The sequence below is a fragment of the Globicephala melas genome, chromosome 17, assembly GCF_963455315.2.
Source record: "Globicephala melas chromosome 17, mGloMel1.2, whole genome shotgun sequence".
Classification (NCBI taxonomy): domain Eukaryota; kingdom Metazoa; phylum Chordata; class Mammalia; order Artiodactyla; family Delphinidae; genus Globicephala; species Globicephala melas.
Genome location: NC_083330.1, coordinates 12,865,800 through 12,893,562, shown reverse-complemented (window position 1 = coordinate 12,893,562; position 27,763 = coordinate 12,865,800). Strand labels below are relative to the sequence as shown.

Here is a 27,763-nt window from a genome sequence, read left to right as displayed (position 1 = left end):
TTAGTTCATTTTGAGGTGGGTGTTCTGTTATTTGGAACCAAAAGCATCTTAACTGATGTGTTAATTATGCAATCATATTTCTTAACCCCTGACTGAAGTGTTCCAGAATTGGTTACACTTATAGAGCCAGAGAGTCCCACCGCTGAAAAAGAAAAGTACAGTTGGTTGACCCTTGAACAAGGTGGGTTTGAACTGCCACGGTCCACTTATACATAGGTGTTTTTCAATAGTAAACACTGCAGGTACCACACGCTCCTTGATTGGTTGAATCATGGGTCCAGAGGAACCTCAGATACTGGAGGGCCGACTATAAATTATATGTGGATTAGCCCCCAGGTTGTTCAAGGGGGATCTGTAAGTTCAATCTTTCCTCCAGGAAAGGACTTCAAAGACATAAATCACCCAACATCATACATAGAGTCACCACATAACATTTAATAGTGGAAATAAGGAAGGAAAAGGAGAAAGGCACGTCCAGGGTGTTGGGAGCCTTTGCAGGCGCTTGGGTCCCATGGGGGAAATGACAAAGCCTGGCTGCCTCGCTCTGTACAAGTGTCCTCATTTCCCTCCCACTGCTGCTGTCCCTTCTCCACAGGCTGGTTGTATTGGTAGTTCTGCCACTTTCCCATAAGTCTGCACAGAATCTACCACCAATGCCAAGCAAGGAGCTCGTTGTCAGACTGAGCTTACTTCAAAGTTGTTCTTGTTTCCTAGAAATTTTCAGATTCAAGAGAATGAGTCACAGGTGATGATAGCTCTACAGTTCTCATGTCATACATTGCTTATAGACATAAGAAACAAGCTTGGACAAACTATTGACAAAGTAATGCTTCTAAGACACTGAATAACCCTTGACAAAATTCAACCCTAACTCTCAATGCTCTTGTGTATACAGATAATCATGGCCTTTGTTTATCATTTCTTCAAATCCTTAAAAAATAGAGATAATCAAATATACTACCTTAAAATTAGGCAAATACTAAAAATCGTAAGCGGATGAAATGAGAAAACATAAAGCACTTAGAAAAAAATTGATAATAAGAACTCAAAAACCATTGGGTATCATTGCAATTTATTGTTTGGATGAAAGTAAATACATTAAACATGACAATTGAAAAAGTTCTCTATAGTGGGACGAATTGGGAGATTTTGATTGACATATACACTAATATGTATAAAATAGATAACTAATAAGAACCTGCTGTATAAAAAATAAAATTTTAAAAAAAGAACTCTACAGACCGTTCAATTTGGACAATTATAAGCCTAATTATTCTTCACAAAACAGACACTTCCATATTCACATTGCATTCAGTTAGCTCCAAGGTGATTTTAAATAAGTTCTAGACATCTTTGTCAACACCCCCCAAAAAAATTGAAGCAGAGAATATATAGGAATGTATAGCTATTAGTTTTATGCAGCTACCTTAGTCTCTGCATGAAAAAAATTCAATGCTTGCACTTTGGATGTTTTTCCAGCTTTATTGAGATATAACTGACATGTAATATTGTATGTAAGTTTAAGGTATACAGTATGATGATTATGAAATATTTACTACAATAGAGCTACTTAACGCATCCCTTACCTCACAAATTACCATGTTGTTGTTATGGTGAGGACATTAAAGCTCTACTCATAGTAACTTCCAAGTATACAATATTAACTATAGTCACCATTCTGTACATTAGATCCCCAGAATTCATTCATCTCAAACTGAAAGTTTGTACCCTTTGTCCAATATCTCCCATTTCCCCCATGCATCAGCCCCTGGCAACCACCATTCTATTTGCTGTTTCTATGAATTTGGCTTTTTTAGTTGCCATTTACAAGTGAGATCATACAGTGTTTGTCTTTCTCTGCTTGGCTCATTTCACTTAGCACGGTGCTCTCCAGGTCCATCCATGTTTTGGCAAATGGCAAGAGTTCCTTCTTTCTTATGGCTGAATAATACTCCATTGAATCTTCGTACCACATTTTCTTTTCTTTTTTTTTTAAATTTTAACATCTTTATTGGAGTATAATTGCTTTACAATGGTGTGTTCGTTTCTGCTGTATAACAAAGTGAATCAGCTATATGTACACATATATCCCCATATCCCCTCCCTCTTGCTTCTCCCTCCCACCCTCCTTATCCCACCCCTCTAGGTGGTCACAAAGCACCAAGCTGATCTCCCTGTGCTATGCGGCTGCTTCCCACCAGCTAGCTATTTTACATTTGGTGGTGTATACATGTCAATGTCACTCTCTCACTTTGTCCCAGCTTACCCTTTCCCCTCCCTGTGTCCTTAAGTCCATTGTCTGCATCTTTATTCCTGTCCTGCCCCTAGCTTCTTCAGGACCATATTTTATTTTCGATTCCATATATATGCGTACCACATTTTCTTTATCCATTCATCCATCAGTGGACACTCGGATTGTTTCCACGTCTTGGCTATTGTGAATAATGCTGCAGTGAACCTGGGAGCTTGCCCTCCCAATTCTGCATTCTGTGTTAATGGTACATCCACAAAGCAGTAAACACAGTCACCTCCAGAGATATAAAGACATGTAATATTGTGTATTACATGTAATATTAAATTGGGAAACATACCACAATGAGTATGTTTCCCAATTTAATAAAAAAAAAATCCCCTCCCCAAACCAAATTAAATTCCTAAAAAAAAACCCTCCAAATCTCCAAACTGGGGAACACATTTGGCGAGAATGTAAACAGATCCTGGTTTGTTGTCCACATTTCACTGACCATATCCCCCACTTCTATTCTTAGTCATTTCAGTCAATTCTTATTTTTGATTAACAAATAAAAGTCTAATTTAGAAAACTGGCTCATAGCTTCCAAGGGAGCTTTTCCACAGCTTTCTATAACTGCTTCATCCCAGTAACGTACAAGAAGGCAAAATATTTCTGCATGACAAATTTCCAATAAAAATTCCTCAAGTCTCTTGTAGAATTAAAGCCTCATTAAAACCCAGTGTCCACATTTTTCTGACCAGCGGGGCAGACGCTGGATTGGCTCCCTCAGCATCTACTCCAACCCCTGCTCGTGTGTCTTTCTGGCCAACAGAGGCTACAGAAACCCAAGCTCCCTTGGTTCTAGATGTGATTTAGGTTCCATTTGACCCTGACTCAAATTTGGAGCTAAGTGGAGAGAGACACCGTGATACCAAACCAGCTTTGTTCGTATGAGGAATGCCTCATGACCTAAGCAGCGCTGTTCTCTCCCCGACTCTCGTGGTGCCTCATATGATTTCTACTGAACACTCAAATCCTAATTTTACAAACAGAATGAAGGAATAACTAGGAAAAGAGAAAGTCTGGCAAACAACTTCTGGGAAATCCAAATCCTATTTATGATAGTTTACTCTTCTCTAAACATTTTATGCATTACTTAGGAGAAATGAGTATCATGGTTTTAAATACTAACCGTATGTTAATGTCTCCTAAATTTCTGCCTCTGGCCCCAGCTTCCGGCTAAGCCCTAAATTCGTATCATGAAACTGATTCCTCATCACCGTATCCGTGTCTAATAGGATCACAAATATACCATGTTCAGAAAGAAATAGGAGCTTGATATTTTCTGCCAAACCTGCCTTCAGTCTTCTCAATCCCAGTGAATGGCCAAAACGTGGTAGTCATCTGTGATTCTTTAACTCTCCTTTGGTTGTATAAATTCAGCAGTGAATTCTGTGGACTCTACTTCTAGTATATCCTGGATCTAGCCTCTTTGTCCGACTTCATTAGAGAAGCCACCTCTGTCCTATACTGCAGCAATCATCCTACTGGTCTCCTTGCTCTCCCCTCTCTCTTCCCTTTCCCCCAGAGTCCATTCTCCACACAGCAGCCAGGGTGAGCATTTAAAAACATAAATCAGATATTATTGTCCTGATTAAAACCCTCTAAGAGCTTCCATTGCACCAGGTATAAAAACAGAACTCCGTATGCACGTCCAGGGCTCCATCACGAGATCCTCCCTGGTCATCCCCCCGCAACGTGGCCGCCTTCCACGCACCCCTTTGTTCTCGGCTGCAGACTTGCTGTCCTCAAGGAGGACCAAGCATGCCTCAACTCAGGGCTCTTAGCACTCTTCCATGGAATCCTCCTCTGCTGGCTCATTTTAATCCAGGTATTTAAAACTTGATTCGGAGGACGCTTCCTTGACACCCGATCTGAAATAGCACCGCCCCCTCCCCAGTTGCTATCAAATTACCTCTTACTTTATCCACAGCTCTGTCACTATCTGAAACGCTGTTTGTTAATTTATTTACTCATTATCTGCCTCCCTCACTGCAACATAAGCTAGATGATAACAGAAAATTTCCTGCCTTGTTCATTACTGTTTCTCCAGCACCTGGAAAAATGGCAGTGATAGGTATCTGTTCAGTGATCAAATATTTTGCTTCATCAGATACATCAAGTATTAATATTTAAAATAAGAACTCTGAGTTCCTCTCTCACCTGCAACAAGAATGTGTTTCCTCCCTTCCCTGATTTTCTCCTGACAACTTCACAACACCTCCAGGGAAGTGTGTTCAGTTTGAGGGGTTACCATCTTAAAGAGAGAACCGAAATCAGCCCAGAGAGCTAAGAAAGTCAGCTCCCCACTTCTCTACTCATGCCCCCCTAAAAGAATTCCAGAAAATAATGCATCCCTCACCCTTTTTTGTTTAACGTGATATCATCACAAAGATTTGGGAAAATTGTGAACTTCATTACATCTATGCCGACACAATAATATTTGACAAAATGGTGTTATCAACTGCTTTAAGATAGAATTTTCTCTAAACCTTGATTCTGCAGATATAGCTCATTTAGGAAACTATGTGCTGTATCCTCTAACTGGCAAAGGAAAACTTCGTTGTCAAGCCAGTCAGCCAATTCAGACTTGGTTTCTATCAGGAAAGGCTGCCTTCCCCTTTCAATTCATACGTTTGTGTTAATACACAGCCCCTCACAACCCTCTTCCTTCTTAAATTGAATTCTAAGATATATGAGTAGATAAGATACAAAGCTTGACTTGACTTTCCCATCCTATTTCTAATACCCTACTTACCCTCATGATATGTGATATGACAGGGAGAGGCATGAAGTCCCACCATGGGCTTACGGTGCCTTGTTTAATTGTTGATTTATTTGATACCCCTGAGAATTTTTCATCCTCAGAGCAATGCACTATAGTAAGATAAAGGACGGGCTAAGGTTTGCCTTTATTCTGAGAAGTAGGGGGAGCCTTAACCTTGGGTGGAGCACTTCCTCTAAACTGAAGGTAATGCCTTAAATGGAGTCAGTTGTGAGCCATCACTAGGCAGGGCTCTGCAGCTGAGAGAATGAGGCTTGGAGATTTTGGACAACATAGGCAGTTTGAATTTTATTCCTAACCCTACTAGTTGGATAGCTTGTGGTTTTAAATTCAGTGATGACTATATTTTTCTCCTCTATCCAGAGCCAAGTCCAAGAAAGATAAGTATTCCTACTCTTTCTTTTCACAAGGCATTCTTTCTGGCCATCCTTTCACTGAGGTGGTTAAGACCTTCTGTTGGTGTCTCTGTTTTGAATGTTCCCCTTGTTCAGATTCTAGGACATCAGCGATTACCCAGATGTCCTTCCTCAATCAGGGTGGCCACTGCTTCAGTGTTATCTCAGCATTTTCGACCTGTTAGGATTTCCCCTACTTTATTGCCAGCCTACCAATGCATATTAAAAGATACACTGCACACACATACAAATTTCAGTATTGCTAAAGTTTTTTACTGAAAGGAGATTTCAAGATATTTAGCCCAAGTTATTCTGGCAGATTCCCACGTGAATCTCACGCACACTCAAATTTCAAAACCACTAAGCTATTGTATACCAGTGACTCTCAGTCAACGGGGACACAAATCTTCATTTCAAGTATTCAAGTCCTTCCATATTGTCTTCTCTGATAGTTCCAGCTAAACACAACTCCCTGACCGGCTTTCAGGGAAGGGTTATTAAAGGCAACATTAGGGGTGAGGGTTGTAGGGTGCCTAATCAGTTCATGGACATTCATCTGATTGGTTGGTGGTGAGGTAATGGGGTGGTATTTCGGGAGTCGACATCATTAACCTTCTGGTTCCAACCAGTCTGGGGTCCACATGCTTGTGGTCAGCATGCAGTTAACTTCTTCTACCTGGTAGGGGTTTTGGTGTCAGCAAAACAACTCAACGATATGGCTCAGGATATTATCTATAGCTCCTGATGAGGAACTAAATGTCCTTGACTTCGTTTTATAGCTAAACTACTGTTATTTCATCTTGCTTGACTGTTCCCTTTCGTTTCTGTATTTTTTACTTCACTGATTAAATTTGCTCTTCAGAACTAGGGGAAGGCCTAGGAGACTAAAGCTTTTCTACAAACAAGAGGTGGAGGACATGGGGTCTGTCCCTGGGGAGGCCCCACAGCATCCTGCTTGATCTCATTTTCTGTGTAATTTATAAAACATTGATCACATGCTACCTTATATCACGATAATAATATAAGGCATTACTTATGTCTTATATACCCATCTAGATTATACATCTTTATACTAGATTATATATGGTCTATACTCACTTCCTTTTTCTTCCCCACTAGGGACTTGCATGGAATAATTGCTACACAGATATGTGTTGAATGAACGATTTGTTCTCCATTGCAGTAACAGTTTGCTCAGATGGAGTCCTATTCTTAAATATCACAAGAAGGACTTGTCAAATACTGATTTGACAATGATATATAGAAAGTCCTTGAGACATAGTGAAGATAATATCTTACTGTAAGAAATTAACTTACTGGCAGGGTTACATTTTATTTCTTTTTCCTCTCTGACCTGTGCTAATGAGAGAATAGGAAATTTTCAAGCCTTACAATGGAAGCCAATTTCAGAAATTTAAAACAGCAGTTTACAAAAAGCCAATTTCATTTCAGTTCAGCAGATATTTCTTGATCATTCATTACCGATGAGACACCATGGTAGGCATTGAACTTCTTGAGAAAATTTCTGTTACAAAGTGAAGTACAACAGTAAGGCTTTTGCAGACTATAGTTTTCTTTTCTCTCCTGTTAAAGTAACTGTAGCAACAACAAAAAAAAAAAAAGAAGAAGAAGAAGAAAGTCATCACTTCTGCTTCTGCTTAATGTTAATCTGAGAGTGAAGTCTAAATCTTCATGTCCTAGGCAAACTGCCATAGGAAGCTTCTTCATGTTCTGAGTATTTTATATTGCAACTATAAACCATGACCAAAGAAGGGAGACTCCATTTAGCTCTCTAGAGTATTCCCTGCTAAGTTGTCTCTTATTTATTGCTTTTTAATGAAATTTTTCATGTACATCAAAACACAATCTTTCAACAAAGGAAGTACAGCTCTGAGACCTTTATAATATAGAATCTACGTGCGAACAGTAATTTTTCTAGATGGGATTACTTAATGGTTTTCTTTGTGCTCGGGCATGAGATTTTTTTTGTTTAATAAGTGAATATCCTATTATTCTTCCACAAGATAGTTTTCAGAAAAATCAGCAAATATTTTAAACCGTCCTATTTTTCTTGCAAATGCAAGATGACTCTTAGCTATTGAGTTCCATGAATCTTCTCCTCTGAAAGCACCCACTGTTTTTTAAACTGCCACCAAAATTAAAGGGATGTTTTAGAGAATGGTATTTAGGAAAAAAAGAAGGAATGTCAATATGTGTTTTCCTAGCTGCAAAGACTTTGCTTACTATTAAATAACAGTAAATTTAATTATTCTATTGGTTTTCCTTATCTCATTCCTAAAAATAGCCAAAATAAGTAAAATTATTGTTATTGTGCAACATGCTTTTGGTTACAAGTAGGAGACAACTGACTCAAACTGGCCCACACAATAAAGAAAAATTGTACACTGTATAACAGGAAGTCCAGAGATAGGACAAGCTTGAAGGTTGGTTGATTCTACAAGATCACTGAAGACCCAGCTTCTTTCTGTCTCTTCTCCCAACAGTCCACAGAATCTGCTTCACCCCAAAGTTCACTCCCTTCTCAATTACAGGCTGCCAGTGCCAAGCAGGGTTACACATTGCTTATGTTCAATAAGAGAGTGAATCTTCTTTTTCCCTCAACCTTGGAGTATCAGTCCTTCCCTTAAACCTGATTGGGTCCATTTATAGCACCTGTCCATCTCCAGACTATCAAAAGTGTCCAGGGGATATCCATCCTCTGACTGGCTGATCAAGACTCATTCCTGAAACGGGGTGAAGGTGTGTATCTGAGCAAACCAGTCCTGTTAGGGTTTAAGGAAAGGGAAATGGATTTAAGAGGGGCAGTCAAAGGCATCCACTATAGTCATCTACTCTGGTACCTTGTAAAGGGCAACATTAGAAATCCTTTTCTACATCCAGGTAAATTGTGTCTTTATTGAAAAATTGAACATGTGTAGCCTGTACCAATAGAGAGGACATCTCCACAAGACTATCTCTGAAATTATTTTCCCTTTTTATTTTATATAAATCGCTGTTGTAGAAAATGAGATGACCTAATATGTGCATTTCTGAGATGCCAAAGAGCTGCCTGAGAAGAAAGGAAATAGTCCCAAATTAAGAAACTGATCAACAATTAGAATCAAATACCTGTGAAAATGTCAAGAAATAAAAGCACCAACAACGACCAAAGAAAGTTAAATAGATCCGCAACTAAATCGTGGTTTGTTTCTGATATTTACAGTGAAACACACTTAGCAAAGCATCTGCTTTCAGCTTGTTAAGTTCTAAAGGATGAGAAAAATATTTTCCTGTAGAGGTAATAACAGTAGCTAATGCACTGAGAGGCTGTGTTAAGTTAGGCGTTTCCCAGACAGACTCACAGAAACTGTGAGTGTCAGCCCATCACGGCAGGAACTGCTGTATTCCTAGCATCCAACACTGTGTCTGGCACATCATGAAACCTTAATAAGTGTGGCCAAATGAAATAATTCTCACAAAAACCTTATGCAACAAAATTGTAGTGTTTCCCCAATTAAGGATTAGGCATCATTGGCTCTAAATGTTTACACAATTTGGTCAAGTGGTTGGAGCCCTGATTGGAATCCAACCTTATTCTTTTTCTTCCCTAAATGAACAAGGAACTGGTTCAGAGAAGATAAATCCAGTGACTTGGAGACAGGACAGTGACTTGGAGACAGGAATGAAAAACTGAAGTATTTGAAGTTTATGTGTTCTTAATACTGGTGCATTTGCTGGGTTCAAAAAAGACACATTCCAGATACGTCAGATGATAGAAGTTTATCATAAGGAAGCACAAGGGAAAGGGGGAACTGTTTCCAACCCATGTCCCTGGAGCCAAATGATCATTCACGAAGGGCTGTGTGTCAAGTGCCTGTGCTCCCTGCTTGAGGACTTTGCCAGTGTGGCCACTTGGCTGTTCCCTGGATCTGGTGCCCCTGCTCCAGATCCTGCAAACTAACTGGTCCTTTTCTTTATGTCTCAAGCACACACTCCCCAAGATGGGATCTGACTGCATCGACTGTCAGTCACCGGCCATAGAGTGAGCCCAAATGGGCAGGACTTACTTGTCATTCCACCTTACTGTCCACGGACTGTCTTTAAGTTGGGTCTCAGATTAGGTGTGGTCCCCAGGGAAGCAGTTACACGAAACCAAGCAGAGGACAGACTACACACAGGTCACACATTCTGAGGCTGCTCAGCAGGTCTGCTACAAGTAGTTTCCTCTTGAGAATCTTATTCATTCTTCCACTCAACAGATTAGAACAGGAGAGAACATGAAGGATTTGAGTGGATGCCATCAGGAACCCTCAAAATGTAAATATCGGATAAAGCGAAGAAATGCTGAAAATGACAAAATGTAATGATAACATCAAACATCTACAATATCTCTGACCCTGTGTCAGGTATTACTCTAAGCACTTGACTTGAATACTCATTAAACCCTCACTCATTTAATAGTCCATGAATTAGGTACGAGTCTCCCCAATCTGGAGAGAGAGGGACTGAGGCACAGAGACGTGAAAAACCTTGCCTGAGACCACACAGACTGTGCTGGCAACTTGCCTGCAGAGTGTGGGATGCTGCCACCATGTCATTGGTTTTAGTGGATAACTGAGCTTTGGAGGAAGAAAGAAGAGGAAACTTCCGGGTGCCAAACATTTGGGGAGGGGGGAAGCTACAGTGAAAAGAAAAAGCTGATGCCTTGAGGTCTGGTAGTCAGGACTTTGCAAAGGGGCCCTCAAGCTGATGCTGGGGTTCCAGTGCCCACAGTGGGCAGGAGTGGGGAGCTAGAAGCAAGTCTGTGTAAAGCTTGCTTTTCTCAAAGCACTTTTCTCGAACTGTGGAGAAAAACTTCCCACTCAGCTGGAAGAAGCTGAGGGAGATTTTACTTTCCTAGGGATGTGGGGGATAGGAGGCACCTCTGGAAAGCAGATACCCTGGGCCTTTACCATGCGTGGGTGTGAGCTCCTTCACCCTCTGCATGATAGAGGAATTTCGAGTAAGACAAAAAAACTGGCCCTGGACCCCTCAAGACCAGCTCCAAACCACTCTGTAGAGATACTCACACAACGCAGGATTTCCACAAATAGATTACAATGTATTGAATTCCTGCTTATATGGAGTTTAAAGCTTAGTGGAGAGATGTAGACATTAAATAATTATGGTGAATGTAATAGGAAATGTATAAGGTATTGGGAGAATACAGGAAAGAACAAGGTGACTGAAATTTTCTGGATATCAAAGAATAGCTCCATGAGGACATAATGGTTAAGCTGCCATCTTCAGAGTATGTATTAATATTAGTCTGCTGGGGCTTTGGTGACAAAGTTCACAGACTGGGTCACTTCAGCCACAGCAACTCATTTCCTCACAGTCCTAGAGCAGGAAGTCTGAGATCAGGGGGTCTGTGGGTGTGGTCTCTTCTGAGGCCTTCTTCTCCTGTGTCTTTACATGCTCCTCCCCCTGTGAGTGTCTGTGCCCAAATTTCCTCTCTGAAAAGGACACCAATTGTATTGGATGAGGCCCCACCCTAATGACCTCATTTTAACTTAATTACCTCTTCAAAGACCCTATCTCAAAATACACTCACATTCTGACATACTGGGGGTTAGGACTTCAAGATATGAGTTTTGAGGAGAGATCCACACTTAGATGTGCAACAACAATGCCAGATGATTTTCACAAACATGGAATGAAGGAGGAGGAAAAATGTGGGGGAGAGAGAGGGATGGAGAAAAAATAATTTTAAATCTTTTTCAAGGGAGGAAAATACTAAGATATTAATTCTAGACATGAAAGAAGAGGTATTTGTTAAGGTGGGGTTTTTTTTGAATTTTATTTTATACAGCAGGTTCTTATTAGTTATCTATTTTATACATATTAGTGCATATATGTCAATCCCAATCTCCCAGTTCATCCTACCCCCCCCACCCCCCTGCTGCTTTCTCCCCTTGGTGTCCATACGTTTGTTCTCTACATCTGTGCCTCTATTTCTGTTAAGGTTTTTTTAATTTATATAAACACTGAAGAAATAGAAATAAGATGCGTAGCTCACAAACCAATAGATATGAAAAAATTGGCAAAGAAAATTGGTTAACTCTAAGAAAGGCAGAAAAGGAAGAAAATGGCAACAAGAACTTATAACAAAACAAAAAATTGTAAGATTAAAACCACACATGTTAGGTATGATAATTAATGTGAACAAGTACAATTCTCCAGCTAAAAGTCAAAGTTCTTTATGGATTTTAAAAATTTAATCTAGCATTATGACGTTTGCAAGAGACACATCTGGGGGAAAAGCATAAGAAAGAGATGGGCAAAATTGTGCCAGCTAAACAGAAAGAAAGCATGAGTGGCAATCATATTAGGGAAAATGGAATTCAAGGTAAAGGCTATTTAAATGAGCCAAAGAATGATTTTTCTAAGGATATTTTGTTCGAATAAAAGTTTCATTCCATTCAGAAGATGTAGTAGTTATGAGCTTATACATAACTATGTATCATCAAAATACATGTTATACATTAATATATAACATATATAACTATATACACATCAAAATACATATATATTTATATATAATAAACATAATTGATCAATAAAAACAAAATGATTCTTTAAAAGACCAATAAAATAAATTTTGCAAAATCTGATTGAGGAATTTTTTAAAAACCCACAAATACCATTAGGACATAAAAAGGGGACAAAGCTACAGATAAAGAAAGATATATGTCTTAAATTGTAAGACTTTTTAATAGTTTAATATATTTTATAAAAATAAGTGGATGGTTTTCTGGGAAATGTAAATTACCAAAAGCCCAGAAGAGAACCGAACGCACCATTATCCACAAAAGAATTTAAAAGATATCTAACCCTTAACCACCAGAAAAAAACAAAAACAAAAAAAAGGAAGAGGAGGCCTCACCTTCAAAGATTTTATGAGTATATTCTACAAAACAATCAGAAGCATAACTTCTGTGTCATTCAAATTGTCAGAGCATATTACAACGGTAAAAAAATCCCTAATTAGTCCCATGAAGTAAGCATAATGTTGATACCAAAATCAGACAAAAGCGATTCAAAAAGAACATGATGCTTTAAAGTTGGATTTTTAAAAGCCTCCCTTACGAATATAGGTATAAAACTCTGAAATAAAATATCATATGGAATCCAGTTGTTTATTTAAAAGGAGCATTTTAAAACCAAATTAAGTGAAAAATAGCATTTAAAATGAATTAAGTGAAAAATAAAAGCAAGTTAGTATTATAGTGTTATAAAACAAATCACTGTGTGTGTGTGCGTGCACGCGCGCACATGCGTGCATGTGTAAGTGCAAAGAGTCTGGCGCGAATCCCAGGAAACTCTTAATAATGGCTACTAGGGGCAGATGGGAGGTTTGGGTTGGAAGAGAACTGGGAGAGGAACTTTATTATTTCACATCCTGTGTAATATTTTAATTTTTATAAACATGGATTCATAAACGAGCTCTGTAACTTACAAAGAAATGTAGAGTTTGATAACAGAATTGTGAAAGGTCATGCCAGGAGCTAGAGGAAAAATCCGGAGCTTCACATTTATGTCTTTCAAAAGGAGGCTGAGGAGGAGGACTCTCAGGTTGTCCAAACACAGATGTTCTTCCGTAGGTGTGGTCAAGGCATAGCGATGACTACAACTGGCGTCCAACTCCAACCACCCAGTCTTAGGTGTTATGCTTAGTGACTAAGTCAGAGGAAGACAAATACTGTGTGTTTTCACTTATATGTGGAATCGAAAAAATATATATATATAACAAAACAGAAAAAGACTCGTAGATTCAGAGAACAAACTAGTGGTTACCAGAGGGGACAGAAATAGGGGGAGGGGAGAAATAGGTGAAGGGGGTTAAGAGGAACGAACTGCTAGTTAGAAAATAAGCCACAGGGATGTAATGTACAGCACAGGGAAAATAGTCAATATTTTATAAGAACTTTGGTGTGTAATCTATAAAAATATTGAATCGCTGTGTTGTACACCTGAAACTAATAAGTCCAGAAAAGTTAAAAAAATATATAATTAAATTTAAAAATAAAATGAAAAAGCAGCTGGGAGTTCACCCCTCACTCCTGTAACAAGGACTCTGAGACCCAGACAGATGGTAACAAGTTTGAGATGGTATTCTCTTGCTGAATTCTCTTCTCTAGGAGTATACATTCTCATTAGACATTTAAGAATAGTTTTGCAATTGATTAAATTTTTTTAATGTGGTTGCTACGGCACAGAAGGTTTAGTCGTCAAATTTACAACCAGACTTGATGCTAGCATGATAGCAACATAACCTCATTTGTCCTGTAAGACAAGGGGACAAAATACCAGTATATCATGAGTGGATACATATTAATAATTACTGGGACATTAGTTATCTAGGATACCCTGCCGCCTCTGTACTACATCCTTAAACTGTACTTAAAAACATCTGCAGTCTTTCTCTGACAACTTTATATAGACTGAGTCAGAAATATCTGATTTACCCTCGTCTTAATCCCAAAGGGTAACCAAGTGGTCTTAAAATGATGTTGTCACGTAGTGGTTGAAAAAACTGATAAATTATAAAGGAAGCCTCAGTTCACCTTCTATGATAGTTGTGCACAGCTAGTTTTTCTAAGTTCCAGTAGCTACTTCACTACCTGAAAACTTCCTGTTTGTGGTCCTGAATTATTGTTCGGCACTTCGAAAAAGACTAGCTATCAGATCTAGGGAGAGTAAGCTTTCTGTTTGGTAAAACACATGGGGCATTTGGAAGGCATTTGGTTTTCCATGCTGAATAAAGAGCTCTTGGGTTTTGGTTACTGGCTAGTCTACCAATATAATTTATAGGCTTACAAAAAAGTATGGCATTTCATGGGCTTTCCTAAATAGCTTTCCTTATTCTCTGCTCTTTGATAAGTAACCAAATGGTAACATTTCTCAAGTCACACCTGAAAATTTCTACAAGCTGAGATGCAGAGAACTTTTTGTGATAAAAATGACAAAGCTGGGTTTGAACAATCACTTTCAGGGTTAAATAATCCCAGGGGTGGTCCCCTTTTACCTTACACTCACAGAGGAGGACCCAATTGCCAGGTTGAATTATCTATCATCTTAAAAAAAAAAACAACAAAAAAAAGAATCTGCCCATGGCTGTGAAACAACCACAGATTGCTTTCTTTGAGCTCTTGAGGAGCTGACAGGGCCCCAGATGGAGGTGTTTTTCAGCAAGCTATCAAGTGATCCATCCCTCAGAAACAACCGTATCACCCATAGGAGTTGTTTCTCTTTGCCAAGAATTATGTTGGTTCAGGTGGGAGAGGCCAGGATATGATGAATCCAGGAAAAACAAAGGCCAGAGACATGTGTAAACAGAAATGAAAAAAAGAAAAGGTGTAATTACGTTTAAATTCCAAAAGTCATTTTTTGGAGTTGTTTTACAGTGATTCAATTTTTTTCCTTTCCTTCTACTTTTTAATTCTTTCCAGAAAAGTGGGCTTTGTGACGTGGATAGTGAGAGGTGGCTTTGTGTGATTTTTGAGGAAATCAAAGCTACAAAGCCATTTTGAATAGGAGTACCTAAAACATACTAAATTATCATCAGCAAGCCAGGGGTCTTTTAATTCATAGGCCTAAGGAAGGTGTAACGGGATCATTTGAAAGAATACAGCTAAAGTGATTGGAAATGGACACACAACCCTTACGAATGACTGTCCAACACATCTGGAAGTCTCCCTTGGGCTCTGATGTCCTCCATATTAATCTCACCTAGCCTTCAAGACTGCTATTCATCTAAGTAGTAAAACCATTGGAAAAGCATGCAAATTCTATTCTTATTCTGATACAACTTTGAGGCTGGAGAGAGAAGTTGTGACTGAACTGCTAGAGGGTTTTTTTTTGTGCTTTATATATATACGTGGTATTAATAACATTCTTCTTTATCTGCAGTCATTGTTAAATGCCATAGAGGATGATGAAAAATATGCATTCCCCTTGTACTTAGTTTTTCCTTACGTTTCCTCTGGAAGCCAATTATTCTCAATGATCTCCTTTATACAGTCTGCTAATAAATATTTAATAAGCATATACTCCATGCAAAGCACGTGGAACAGTTGTGATTATTTTTTTACTATGATAAATGAATTTCTTTTTTATGGACGTATAGGTGATTTACAATGTGTTAGCTTCAGGTGTACAGCACAGTGCTTCAGTTATACATATATAGTTGTGATTATTATATACCAGAGCCTCATGACATAATTAGAAAATGATAATGCCTGTCTGGCACACCTGGGGGAGCAGTCACCACCACAGAGAACTCTCTGATGGAAAGCATGACACCTCCAGTCTTCTTAGGCAATTCAGAATCTATAAAGAGTGTTCAAATATTCAACTGTGGTAAAATTTTAATGGCTGTAAAAATTGATTTTAAATTTTTATCACTTTAAGAATATTGCATAAACCATAATAGAACATGAAAAAGAACACATTTATATGTATAAATGAATCACTTCGCTGTACACCAGAAACCAACACATTGTAAATCAACTATACTTCAATAAAAAATAAATTAAAAAAAAAGAATAAAAAAATAAAAAATTTTACAGCCATCAGGATCTCATGGCACACCTACAAATAATTGGGGGCCCTCCATATTACCAGTTGGGAAGCTCTGTACTTGAGAAATAAAATGCCCCATAGAGATGGGCTTATCTTTACTGTCCTCAACGTGGGAAGAATCCAAACCAGAAATGTTCTGCTGTGTATGGATTTCACAGGTTCTCTCATCAAAAGTCACATTATTTTTCAGCATTAAGTTAAATTTAAAAAGTAGTTTTGGGGCTTCCGTGGTGGCACAGTGGTTAAGAATCCGCCTGCCAATGCGGGAGACACGGGTTCGAGCCCTGGTCTGGGAAGATCCCACATGCCGCGGAGCAACTAAGCCCGTGCACCACAACTACTGAGCCTGTGCTCTAGAGCCCGTGAGCCACAACTCCTGAGCCCACGTGCCACAACTACAGAAGCCCATGCTTCTACAGCCCATGCTTCACAACAAGAGAAGCCCGCACAACACCATGAAGAGCAGACCCTGCTCGCCACAACTAGAGAAAGCCCGTGTGCGGCCATGAAGACCCAACACAGCCAAAAATAAATAAATTAATTAACTGAAAAAATAAAAAGTAGTTTGTTTGGTTTTTTTCCCCTGTCATCAGGAGTTTTCGTTCTTGGTATCTGCTTTGAGACACCATGAGCATTCTTGTCCTGTTGCCACTGTTCCTGTGTTTTTGGCCTTTCTCTGCTTGAGTGTCAGTTTGTAATCTTCAAAAGCTGATGAAAAAATGAATAGTGTTCAGACAGAGAATAAAAGACCAATACAATCAGAGAATAACAAGGACAGGGTAAAATTCCTGCTGGCCAGTCCGAAGTTTTGCTGTTTTTCTTAAATGCAGAGGCAGTTTTTTAAAAGGTAAGAAGATAGAGATGGTTATATCTTTATTTTTGAAAGGTAAATATCACCATTGTTTTCCTTTTCTTATAGTGATAAGGTGATAAGACTTATTCCCAATACAGAAGAGGAAGCATATGCACTGAAGAAAATATACCAGCAACTGAAGGTAAGCGAGTGTCCACTCACTTATCATTATGCTCATAATGTGTTTACAGGGTTTTGCTGACTAGAGTTGAATAATTGGACTTCATTAGTCAAGGGAAGAAAATGATAAGAGATAGCTTGAAAGTGCCTTTAAAGGATAGTTAAGGTTACTCAAAATATTATATATCTGACCAATTATCTATTTACTAGTTCATTTATTTTCCATCTCCCTTAGTAGAATGTAAGCTTCATGAGAGAGCTTGTCTATTTTTGATCATTGCTCTGTTCTCAGTGAGTGTCTTGAATATCCTAGGAGCTCAGTAAAATTTTTTTAACAAATGGATTTAGTTTGTAATTTTCCAAAGCTTCACTTCTCCTCCTTGAAATCTCCCTGCTGATCATCTAGACACTTTCCTTCTAATTAAAACTTCAAGCAGACTTGAGTTGAGGAAAAGAAAGCTAGAAATTCAAGTTAATTAATTTTGCTATGTTTCAGTGAGTCCGATAAGAGACTTTTGTTGGCAAAGGTTGAAGGGCTTTGATTATTCAATCTTTGATGAATTCTATGGGTTTTAGAGTTAGAGGGTTTCTCATCTCCCCATTACTACAATATAATTGAGTGTTAACTTCAGCTAAAAGCTAAAAGCGTATGATGAGAAATGTTGTGATGGGCTCTCTTCCATGCCTACCAAGAACAGAAGCATCCCATGAAGTTTGTGGTGGTTTAGCTTCATTTTAATGGACAGCAAAGGAGACTTGCAAGGGAGGCCTCATTAACCTTCAGTGTGGGATAGACAAGCAAGTGTCCTAGGACTGCCATACAGTTCTACCTGGAGACGGTGTTAGGGGGGATGACAGAGGAGGGATGACAGAATCAGTGGCTCCTGGAGATATTTATAATTATCAGACTTTTGGTCTTTTTTTTTTGCTTTGATGTTTCTCTGACATCTTCCCTTCAGATATTGAATTTATTTGCAAATGAGGTTTTGAACTTTTATTGATTTCCTTTCTTCTTCCTCATCTGCAGCCCCTACACATGCAGTGTCCTGTTTAAGCTTGGGGGTCCCATGAGAAGGGGTCAGAGTGAGGATGCAGGAGCTTATTCCAAACTGTGGTGATTTTATCCGATAGCAGAGAGACTGCGCTCACCAGACATTGCCTAAACCTCCTCTCCCCCTCAAAGGAATCCCTGCTCTGGGTACTGACATTGACCTTCCGCTGGTCACATATGATCATCAACCCCATTATAGCCTTTTCAGCAGCGATACCTGAACACTCTCTGAATAACCCACTAGGGACTCAAAAGTTACACAAAAACAAAGCAAGTTTCAAGCAGAAGTTTCTGGCTCCATTGTGTTGTAGAAATATCACTGGAAAAAAACAATAGTGCCTTTACATCTTAGAGTGCAGTATTCCAAGGAACAAATATTCTGAACCAAATATTGGAAAACGTGATTTGTCAAAGGACTTTTCTCCCAATGTGTGAATATATCTACACGGTGAGCCTAACGAAGTTATAAAAATGAAATTGCATAGTTCTGTATGCAGTGATCACTTACCATTATCAAAAGCAATAAGATTGGGCTTCCCTGGTGGCGCAGTGGTTGAGAGTCCGCCTGCCGATGCAGGGGACGCGGGTTCGTGCCCCGGTCCGGGAAGATCCCACATGCCGCGGAGCGGCTGGGCCCGTGAGCCATGGCCGCTGAGCCTGCGCATCCGGAGCCTGTGCTCCGCAACGGGAGAGGCCACAGCTGTGAGAGGCCCACGTACCGCAAAAAAAAAAGAAAAAAGAAAAAAGCAATAAGATTCCATCAGTGAGAACCGTGGGGATAACTTATAAACTCATCAGTCACTGTAGATGGAACCGAGAGATGTTGAGCATAGACAGGATGGTGGACCCTAATGGCAGTACATTTACATTGTGCCCTTTTTGTACTTAAAAATGCTTCTGCCTATTGTTTCCATTTGGTCCTTAAAGAAAGGGAATAATCTAGGGGAGGAAACAGTTTGTATGCAAAGAAGCTTAGAAGATAACTGAGAGAAGAGGGGAGGGGCTGGTGAGGAAAGAGGGGAGCAGAGTAAGGGGGGATGGGGAGTTGATATTCCAGTGTTGACGGTGTTCTGGTGAGTCCACGTCACAATTACATCCAGCCCCTTGCAGTCAATTCATGCCAGTCACAGTGCTAAGTGCTTTCTATGAATGGCCTCATTTTAACGGCCCTATGAATTGGGTACTATCATTACTGCTATCTTACAGATAGAGAAACTGGGAGAGACAGACAGAGGCTAAGGAACTTGCCCCAGGTCACAGTGCAGAATTGGAACACACATCTAAGCAGTGCCAAACCCTCTAGAACCCAGGTGAGGCTGCCTCTTGCCTCTAGTCTGTGTACTCTGCTCGTCTTCACAATGGAGAGGATTAAGGCCAAGTTTGCAGGGCATTGGAGCCTGGTCTCAGAATGTGACCATTATCATGCTCTTACTTTATTCCTTGAGTCAGGGGTCACCAAGACCACCCCCAGGTTCAGTGATTGCAGGAGGAGGCTCACAGCTCAGCCTATAGTCCTAATCAGACCTATGATTTATTATGCAAAAGGATACAAAGCAAAATGAGCAAAAAGAAAAGGCACATGGCATGAAGTCCAGGAGAACCCAGGCACAGGTTTCCAAGAATAGTCTTCCAGGAGAGTCTCACAGAATGTTCTTAATTCCCTCGGTAACAAGTTGATGACACGTGTGAAGCTCACCATAGATGTAGCGCCTGGGGATTTTATTGAGCCTAATTACGTAGCCCCCTTGCCTCACACACACCAGAATTCCAGGCTCCTGCAGGAGAGCAGGTGTTCAGCACGAGCTATACTGTTTGCACAGACACTTTAGGCACCGTGAATTGCTCTTCTCGGTTAGGATGGTAGGGACCCTCCCACAATCTAAGTCCCCATGCCCGTCTTGCAGGCAGGCCGTTCTAAGTCTAGCAGATTCGGGCCTGCTATAATAACTCTTGTCTGCATATTTCATTTCTTTCACTAAAGAAATTGTTTTATTAGGCTGAAGTTTGAGGCACTGAGCTTAACTAAATTTCTATCAATAAGCATCATGTTAACTTGAGGTCGTTTTAAATTCATATGATTTCATCGCGTGATCCTCTTGCACTACAGAAAGCAGCAGTTCTGACCAGGCAGAGAAAAAAGCCTGCAGAGAAGAAAGAATATGAGTGTCTGTCATCTGATGCCCTGTGGAGCTGATGGGACAGAATTGGGGCCATTGTTAACAGCTCCTTTGCACACCCTGTACACCGCTTCCAAGGGGAAGACAGGAGGGTTTGCTGGGAGGCCTTGAGTTGCCTTCTTTCCCTACAGCACAGTGTGGTAGACAGAATTCTAAGGTGGCCCCAGCGTTTCTGCCCCATAGTGTACACCCTGCATAATCCCTCCTCTGAGTGTGGGCTGGGGCCTGTTAATATGATAGAATAGTCATTCTCTTGATATGTGAAGTATTATGCAGCAGGAGGGAGATTACCTGGGGTGGGCCTAACCTAATCAGGTGAGCCCCTTAAAAGCAGAGTGTTTTCTCTAGCTGTTGGCAGAGGAAGTCAGAAAAGTGCTCCCCCTGGCACATAGTCAAGCTGCTATGTTGTGAACTGCCCATGGGAGCCATGTGATAAGGACAGTGGCTGCTAGGATGTGAGAGCCTCTGCAGCTGACAGGCAGCAAGGAAATGGAGATGTCAGTCCTACAACCATAAGGAACTGAATTCTGCCACAACCCTATGAGCTTGGAAGACAACCCTGAGATCCAGATGAAATCCCAGCCCAGCTTTTATCTTGATTTTTGCTCAGTGAGATCTTGAAGAAAAAATCCAGCCAGCTGTGTCTGGACTTCTGACCTACAGAACTGTAAGATGATAAATGGGTATTATTTTAAGCTGAGTTTGTGGTAATTTGTTCTGCAGCAATAGAAACGAATATGCACGGTAAGATAGCATTCCTACATGTTGGCCTTTGATGGCTGTTGGTTTAATAGCATATATGAATGCTTTAAGTTACTTTTTCTGATTTCACTGACTGTAACCAAGCATTTATGGAAAAGTGAAAAGCAACTGGAATATATGCTTAGGCTAAATTCACAGTGCCTTATCTGAAACCTGAACAAATGCAAAGTGTATGTGCATTGTTGAATGGAATCTGAGACAGTATGGTCAGGGCATAGCTAATTAGACAGAGAACTGCTGTTACAAAGCTGGTTACTCTCCTAATTAAATTTTATGGTTTTGCTGAAGAATTAAAACAAAGTTAAACAGAAAACCATGCCTCCAGAGAACTGGATTGAGAAAGCACCAACCAATTAAACTGTTAATTAAGAACATAACCATGATTTAAATAAAGTTATGATGGAAAGGGGATAGTTTGCAGGTGAGTAAAATTAAAGTCCAAACACCATGTTCTGCCTAGATTTCTTCACAGATTCTTTGTGCTCTGAAGGGATAGAAATGGCTTTATGTAAAATCCAGACAAAGTTTCTCTTAAGAGAATTGACACAGCCTTGTTGAAAGAAAAATTAATGATGTTTGTTTCCAGTTTTCTCATCAGAGATCTGTAGGATAAAAAACTGTCCTGTATCCAAAAGTTTATCGTTTTTTCAAACTAAAACATAGCCTCAAAAATATTAGTTTTCTTGATATCTTTGAATGACATATCTAGACTCATAAATTTCCATGGGAAAAGACTACACTTCTTATGAGGAAGCCTTCATCCTTTCTCCTTTGCTTGGCTGTGAACTTGGCTGCTGCCTTTCCCAGGTGTGACCTCTCTCCTCAGTATCGTGCTATAGTTGAATGTTCTTATCGCTAATCCTCCTTGGTACCCGCCCAAGTCTTGCAGCCGGAGCTGTAGGAGCTCCAGAACACCTGTGGTCCCTTGGTGCTTACAAGCTCAAACATCCAACTGGATGGTGGAATGGACTGGGAAAATTGTGAGAAGGAAGACAGATGATAGAATCCTTGCTATGCGAGTTATTTGTTCCAAGTTTCATTAGCAACCAGTTGTGCCATTAGAGGATCTCTTAAGCATGGCTGTGAAAGGCAGAATTCTAAGATGCCCTTCAAGATTCTTAGCCCTGGTATATACACACCTTCTCCCAGCTCTTCCATCAAACACTAATCTAGGCACTGCTTTAAAAGGATTTTGCAAATGTAAGTAAGGTACCAAATCAGTTGATCTTAAAATAGGGAGATTATCCAGGTGGGCCTGACCTAATCAGGTGAGCACTTTAAAAATAGAGTGTTTTCCCCACATGACTGCAAAAGAAGAAATAGAAAGATGGACTCCTGCTGGCCTGGAGGAAATCAACCATCCAAGCTGAGGGCTGCCGTGTAACAAGAAACTGCAGGAGGACTCTAGTTATTGACAGTTGCCCCCAGTTGACTAGAAGAAAACAGAGACCTCAGTCCTACAACTACAGTGAAATTTTACCAGCAACCATTGAGAATGTAAGAGGATCCTGAGCCACAGATGAGACTGAAGCCTAAGCTGGCACCTTAATTTCGGCCCTGTGACACCCTAAGCAGAAAATCAAGCCACTTTTGACCTACAGAAATGGTAAAGGAAGAACTGAGCTGCTAAATTTGTGGTAACTTAGCAATAAAAATCTAAGAAAGTGGCCTCAAGCAGCCAGTGACTCAGTGAGCTAGCTGATGATACACAGAACCATTATGAATGATATTGAAAGATAAAAGTGAAGAAGAGACCAAAACTTGGATCTGTCAAAATGTTTGGGGCAGGAAATAGCATTTACATTTTTTTTGTTAAAGGCTTTGTAAAGTAATGAAGCAGCATTACTTTTGCTTTCTCTGGCGTGATTTTTGAAAGTAAGAAAGCTCCTTATAATCCAGACAGATGTCCAAATGCAGTTATGGATTAAATTTCAGAAATACGAATTTCAGACGTGGTATGCAGTTTTCTCCCTCTGTGTGGTTATTGGTAATTAGTAAACTCAATAACAAAAACATATTAAGAGAAACAATACAATCTGTGGGAAAGACAGGAATACATTGGAAACATTTTTTCAAAAGTAAAAAAAAAAACCCTACAGCCCCCCCCGCCCCCGTACGCGGGCCTCTCACTGTTGTGGCCTCTCCCGCTGCGGAGCACAGGCTCCGGACGCGCAGGCTCCGGATGCGCAGGCTCAGCGGCCATGGCTCACATGGGCCCAGCCGCTCTGCGGCATGTGGGATCTTCCCAGACCTGGGCACGAACCCGTGTCCCCTGCATCGGCAGGCGGACTCTCAACCACTGTGCCACCAGGGAAGCCCCCTACAGTACTCTTATTATGATTACCCCAGATCCTTTATTTAATTTACTCAAATAGGTTGACAACATGACCTTGGACTAATACCACCATATTTTTTTTAATAGATATTTATTGGAGTATAATTGCTTCACAATACTGTTTTAGTTTCTGTTGCTCAACAAAGCGAATCAGCCATACGCATACACATGTCCCCATATCCCCTCCCTCTTGAGCCTCCCTCCCACCCTCCCTATCCCACCCCTCTATGTCATCGCAAAGCACTGAGCTGATCTCCCTGTGCTATGCGGCTGCTTCCCACTAGCTATCTGTTTTACATTCGGTAGTGTATATATGTCGATGCTACTCTCACTTCCCCCCAGCTTCCCCCTCCCACCCCATGTCCTCAAGTCCATTCTCTATGTCTGCCTCTTTATTCCTGCCCTGTAACTAGGTTCATCAGTACCTTTTTTTCTTTTTTAAGATTCCACATATATGCGTTAATATACTATATTTGTTTTTCTCTTTCTGGCTTCACTCTGTATGACAGACTGTAGGTCCACTGTATTTTAAGTTGACCATGTTTCCTTTCTGTTTGTAAGATGTCTCAGTTTTGATGTTTAAACAACCTGGTTTGAGATGAGTTTTTAAACTTTAAAAGTATTGGGTTGGCCAAAAATTTCGTTCAGGGTTCTCCGTAAGGTGTTACGGAGAAACCCAGACGAACTTTTTGGTCAACCTAATAGTTGCTCTTATTGGATGACAGTAATTGCTATTCCTAAAGTGCATGAGACTGGACAGTTTGAGAGGTCAGGTCCAACCAGTCTCCCATAGAAGGTGATCTCAACTGGGCTCATTCATGCATCTGCCATCATTCTCACGACTAGTGGTTAGCTGTGTGCTGGGATGACAGGACAGCTGGACCATGTGTCTCTTATGGTCTAGCTGGCTAGCCTGGGGGTCACAGGGATCCAAGAGGAAACTTACAAAGCTCTTTGAACCCAAACTTGAAACTCAGATATACTTCTTGTTTGTTTGTTTCATATATTTTTTTTAAATTGGGGTATAGTTGTTTTACAATGTTGTGTTAGTTTCTACTGTACAGCGAAGTGAAATAGAGTTCCCTGTGCTATACAGCAGGTTCTCATTAGTTATCTATTTTATACATATTAGTGTATGTTTGTTAATCTCAGTCTTCCACTTCATCCCACCCCCCCTTTCCCCCCGGGTGTCCATACATTTGTTCTCTGCGTCTGTGTCTCTATTTCTGCCTTGCAAACCAGTTCTTCTGTGACATTTTTCTAGATTCCACAAATACGTGTTAATATACAATATTTGTTTTTCTCTTTCTGTGTCACACTCTGTGTGACAGTCTCTAGGTCCATCCACATCTCTACAAATGACCCAATTTAGTTCCTTTTTATGGCTAATATTCCACTGTATACGTGTACCACATCTTTATTCATTTGTCTGTCAATGGACACTTAGGTTGCTTCCATGACCTGGCTATTGTAAATAGTGCTGCAATGAACATTGGGGTGCATGTGTCTTTTTGAATTATGGTTTTCTCTGAGTATATGCCCAGTAGTGGGATTGCTGGGTCGTATGGTAATTCTATTTTTAGTTTTTTAAGGAACCTCCATACTGTTCTCCATAGTGGCCGTATCAATTTACATTCCCACCAGCAGTGCAAGAGGGTTCCCTTTTCTCCACACCCTCTCCAGCATTTGTTGTTTGTAGATTTTCTAATGATGCCCATTCTAACTGGTGCGAGGTGATACCTCATTGTAGTTTTGATTTGCGTTTCTCTAATAATTAGTGATGTTGAGCAGCTTTTCATGTGCTTCTTGGCCATCTGTATGTCTTCTTGGGAGAAATGTCTATTTAGGTCTTCCACCCATTTTTTGATTGGGTTGTTTGTCTTTTTGATGTTGAACTGAGTGAGCTGTTTGTATATTTTGGAGATTAATCCTTTGTCCATTGATTCATTTGCAAATATTTTCTCCCATTCTGAGGGTTGCCTTCTCATCTTGTTTATGGTTTCCTTTGCTGTGCAAAAGTTTTTAAGTTTCATTAGGTCCCATTTGCTTATCTTTGTTTTTATTTCCATTACTCTAGGAGGTGGGTCAAAAAAGATCTTGCTGTGATTTATGTCCAAGAGTGTTATTCCTGTGTTTTCCTCTAAGAGTTTGATAGTGTCCGGCCTTACATTTAGGTCTTTAATCCATTTTGAGTTTATTTTTGTGTATGGTGTTAGGGAGTGTTCTAATTTCATTCTTTTACATGGAGCTGTCCAGTTTTCCCAGCAGCACTTATTGAAGAAACTCAGATATACTTCTACCACATTCCACCAGACAAAGGAAGTCAGAGGGCCAGCCCAGATTCAAGGACTGGGAAAACAGACTTGATGAAATGATTGCAGTTCTTGATGAAATGATTGCAAGGTGTGAATGCAGACATGAGAAAAATTTGTGGTCATTTTTATAACCTGCCCCACCCACATATCCTTTCCAGTCTGTCAATAAATCCGAGGTGAAAATGACAGCTACCTACCTTGTCTGTATTCTCACTGCCATCGCCTTAGTTCTGACCCTGATTGCCTTTATTCTGATTTACACTCATCTCCCAAACTGCCTTTCCATCACCTCATGTATGACCCCTACCTGTTTTCCATACTGTAGTCAAGGTGATCTTATGAAATGAAAAACTGACCACGTCACATCTCTACTTAAAACCTTTTAAGTATCCCCCCTACCCATTATCAACAGCAGTATCTCCAGCCCAGACTGCACACTGAATCATCTCGGAAGCTGATATCTGGTCCCCCTGCCAGAGATTCTGACTCAGTTGCTTGGGTAAGCCTTGATTATTAGTTATCTTTTTAAAAGCTCTCTAGGTGAATCCATAGGTAGAAAGGGGAGTCAACCACTGGCCAAGGGTAGAGACTTCAAACTCTTTGGCATGACACGTGGAGCCCTTGAAAACCACACCCTGCCTGTCTCTCAGACATTTCTCAGAATCCATCACTGTCCTTGGCTGTGTTCTTCACCATCGCTGTACTGACCTGACTATAGTTTCTCTCTGAAGGGCCTTTTCTCCAGCGGTTCCTCTTGTCTGGAATGCTCTTCTCCTCTTTGCCCTGCTTGTAAACACCACTCACCTCTGAAGACTCGGCTAAAGCATGGATTGTCCTTGAATTCTTTGACCCTCACTGAAGTCTACAGACAGGATATCCTGGCATCCTTGGCACTTTGTACGTACAGCATCTTTCCTCCCACAACCCATCCCCAGTGGAATGAGTTTCTTACAGATCTGCAATTTAGTGGATCCCTGAATTTCATACAGTGACTAGGGAGTCATTGATGGGAGAGAAAAGAGTGAGTCTTCAACTGGTGCTAAAAGAGCTAAAAGAGCGCACAGTCAGGCGCTCACTCCTAGGAACACAGCCCAGACAAGACGTAGAAAAGACCATTATTCCTTCCTGACCCACCCATCGGCTTTCACTTCTTTTCCTGTTCTTTGTAAATCACCCTTTTTATTTATTCTTGTGATTTCACCTGGAAAACTAACAAAACTGGAGGGCATGATTTTCACTTTGTCATATGTGAATCTCACTCCTTCCACTTTTAAAGGGCGTGAACATGTGATCGAGGATATGGGAATAGATGACGTTCTTTTTCAAGGGCAGAGATGAGGCTTCTTGGTGACTGAGAGGTTTCCTATCCAGTGTACAGACTATACTTTGGTGCCATTTCTTGGACCCATGAACTTAGAGCAGCCTCTTCATCAGCCACAGTCACAGAGTTTGCTTGAGTTTTAAAAGTTTCTTGTTTCCTACCATATTTTTTTTTCTCTAGCTACATAAATGTGGAGTGATTTTCACTGCCTTCCTTTGTTTTAGAGGTCCTTGGTGAGAAGGATTACACCTGTTTTAGAGAAATGGGCACCAGCATGTAAATAAGTACCAGTGACTTAAAAGGATTGACTATCACCATCCAAACCATATATTAACTATTTAGCCATGAGAGTCTTGGACAGGTCAGATGTGAAAAGCAGTTAGCATGGTGATCATTGAGAGTATAACCCCTGGAGGTATACTTCCTAGGATCATATCCAGACTCTTTCGTGTCCTGTGAGTGTCAGCAAATTACCTAACTTCTCTGTGCCTCCACTCCCTAATCTGTAATGCAGGGAAATTCAGAAAGAGTTGATTACCCCACATTTGGGTTAACCTATAGCTGGAACATATGTTTCTCTACACAGCAGCTATTTGTTGACATGCTGCGTCTCCCTCAGCAGATTGAGAACCTTCCAAGGGCAAAGACTACTTACCATTCTTCTTCAGGTGGGATCAGTGTCTGACTCTCCCTGGTGCCTGGCCGTAGTAGGTACTCAGCAAACCTTGAAGGA

General features: G+C 40.3%; 1 protein-coding gene across 1 annotated transcript in view; it reads left to right on the top strand.

Moving 5' to 3' along the window:
• CPA6 (carboxypeptidase A6) overlaps nt 1-27,763 on the top strand; it is a 260,841-nt gene that overhangs the window by 87,763 nt on the left and 145,315 nt on the right. Inside the window, exon 2 of the mRNA XM_030859604.2 lies at nt 17,016-17,091. Coding sequence (XP_030715464.1) covers nt 17,016-17,091 — 76 coding nt within the window. The remainder of the gene's footprint in view (nt 1-17,015; nt 17,092-27,763) is intronic.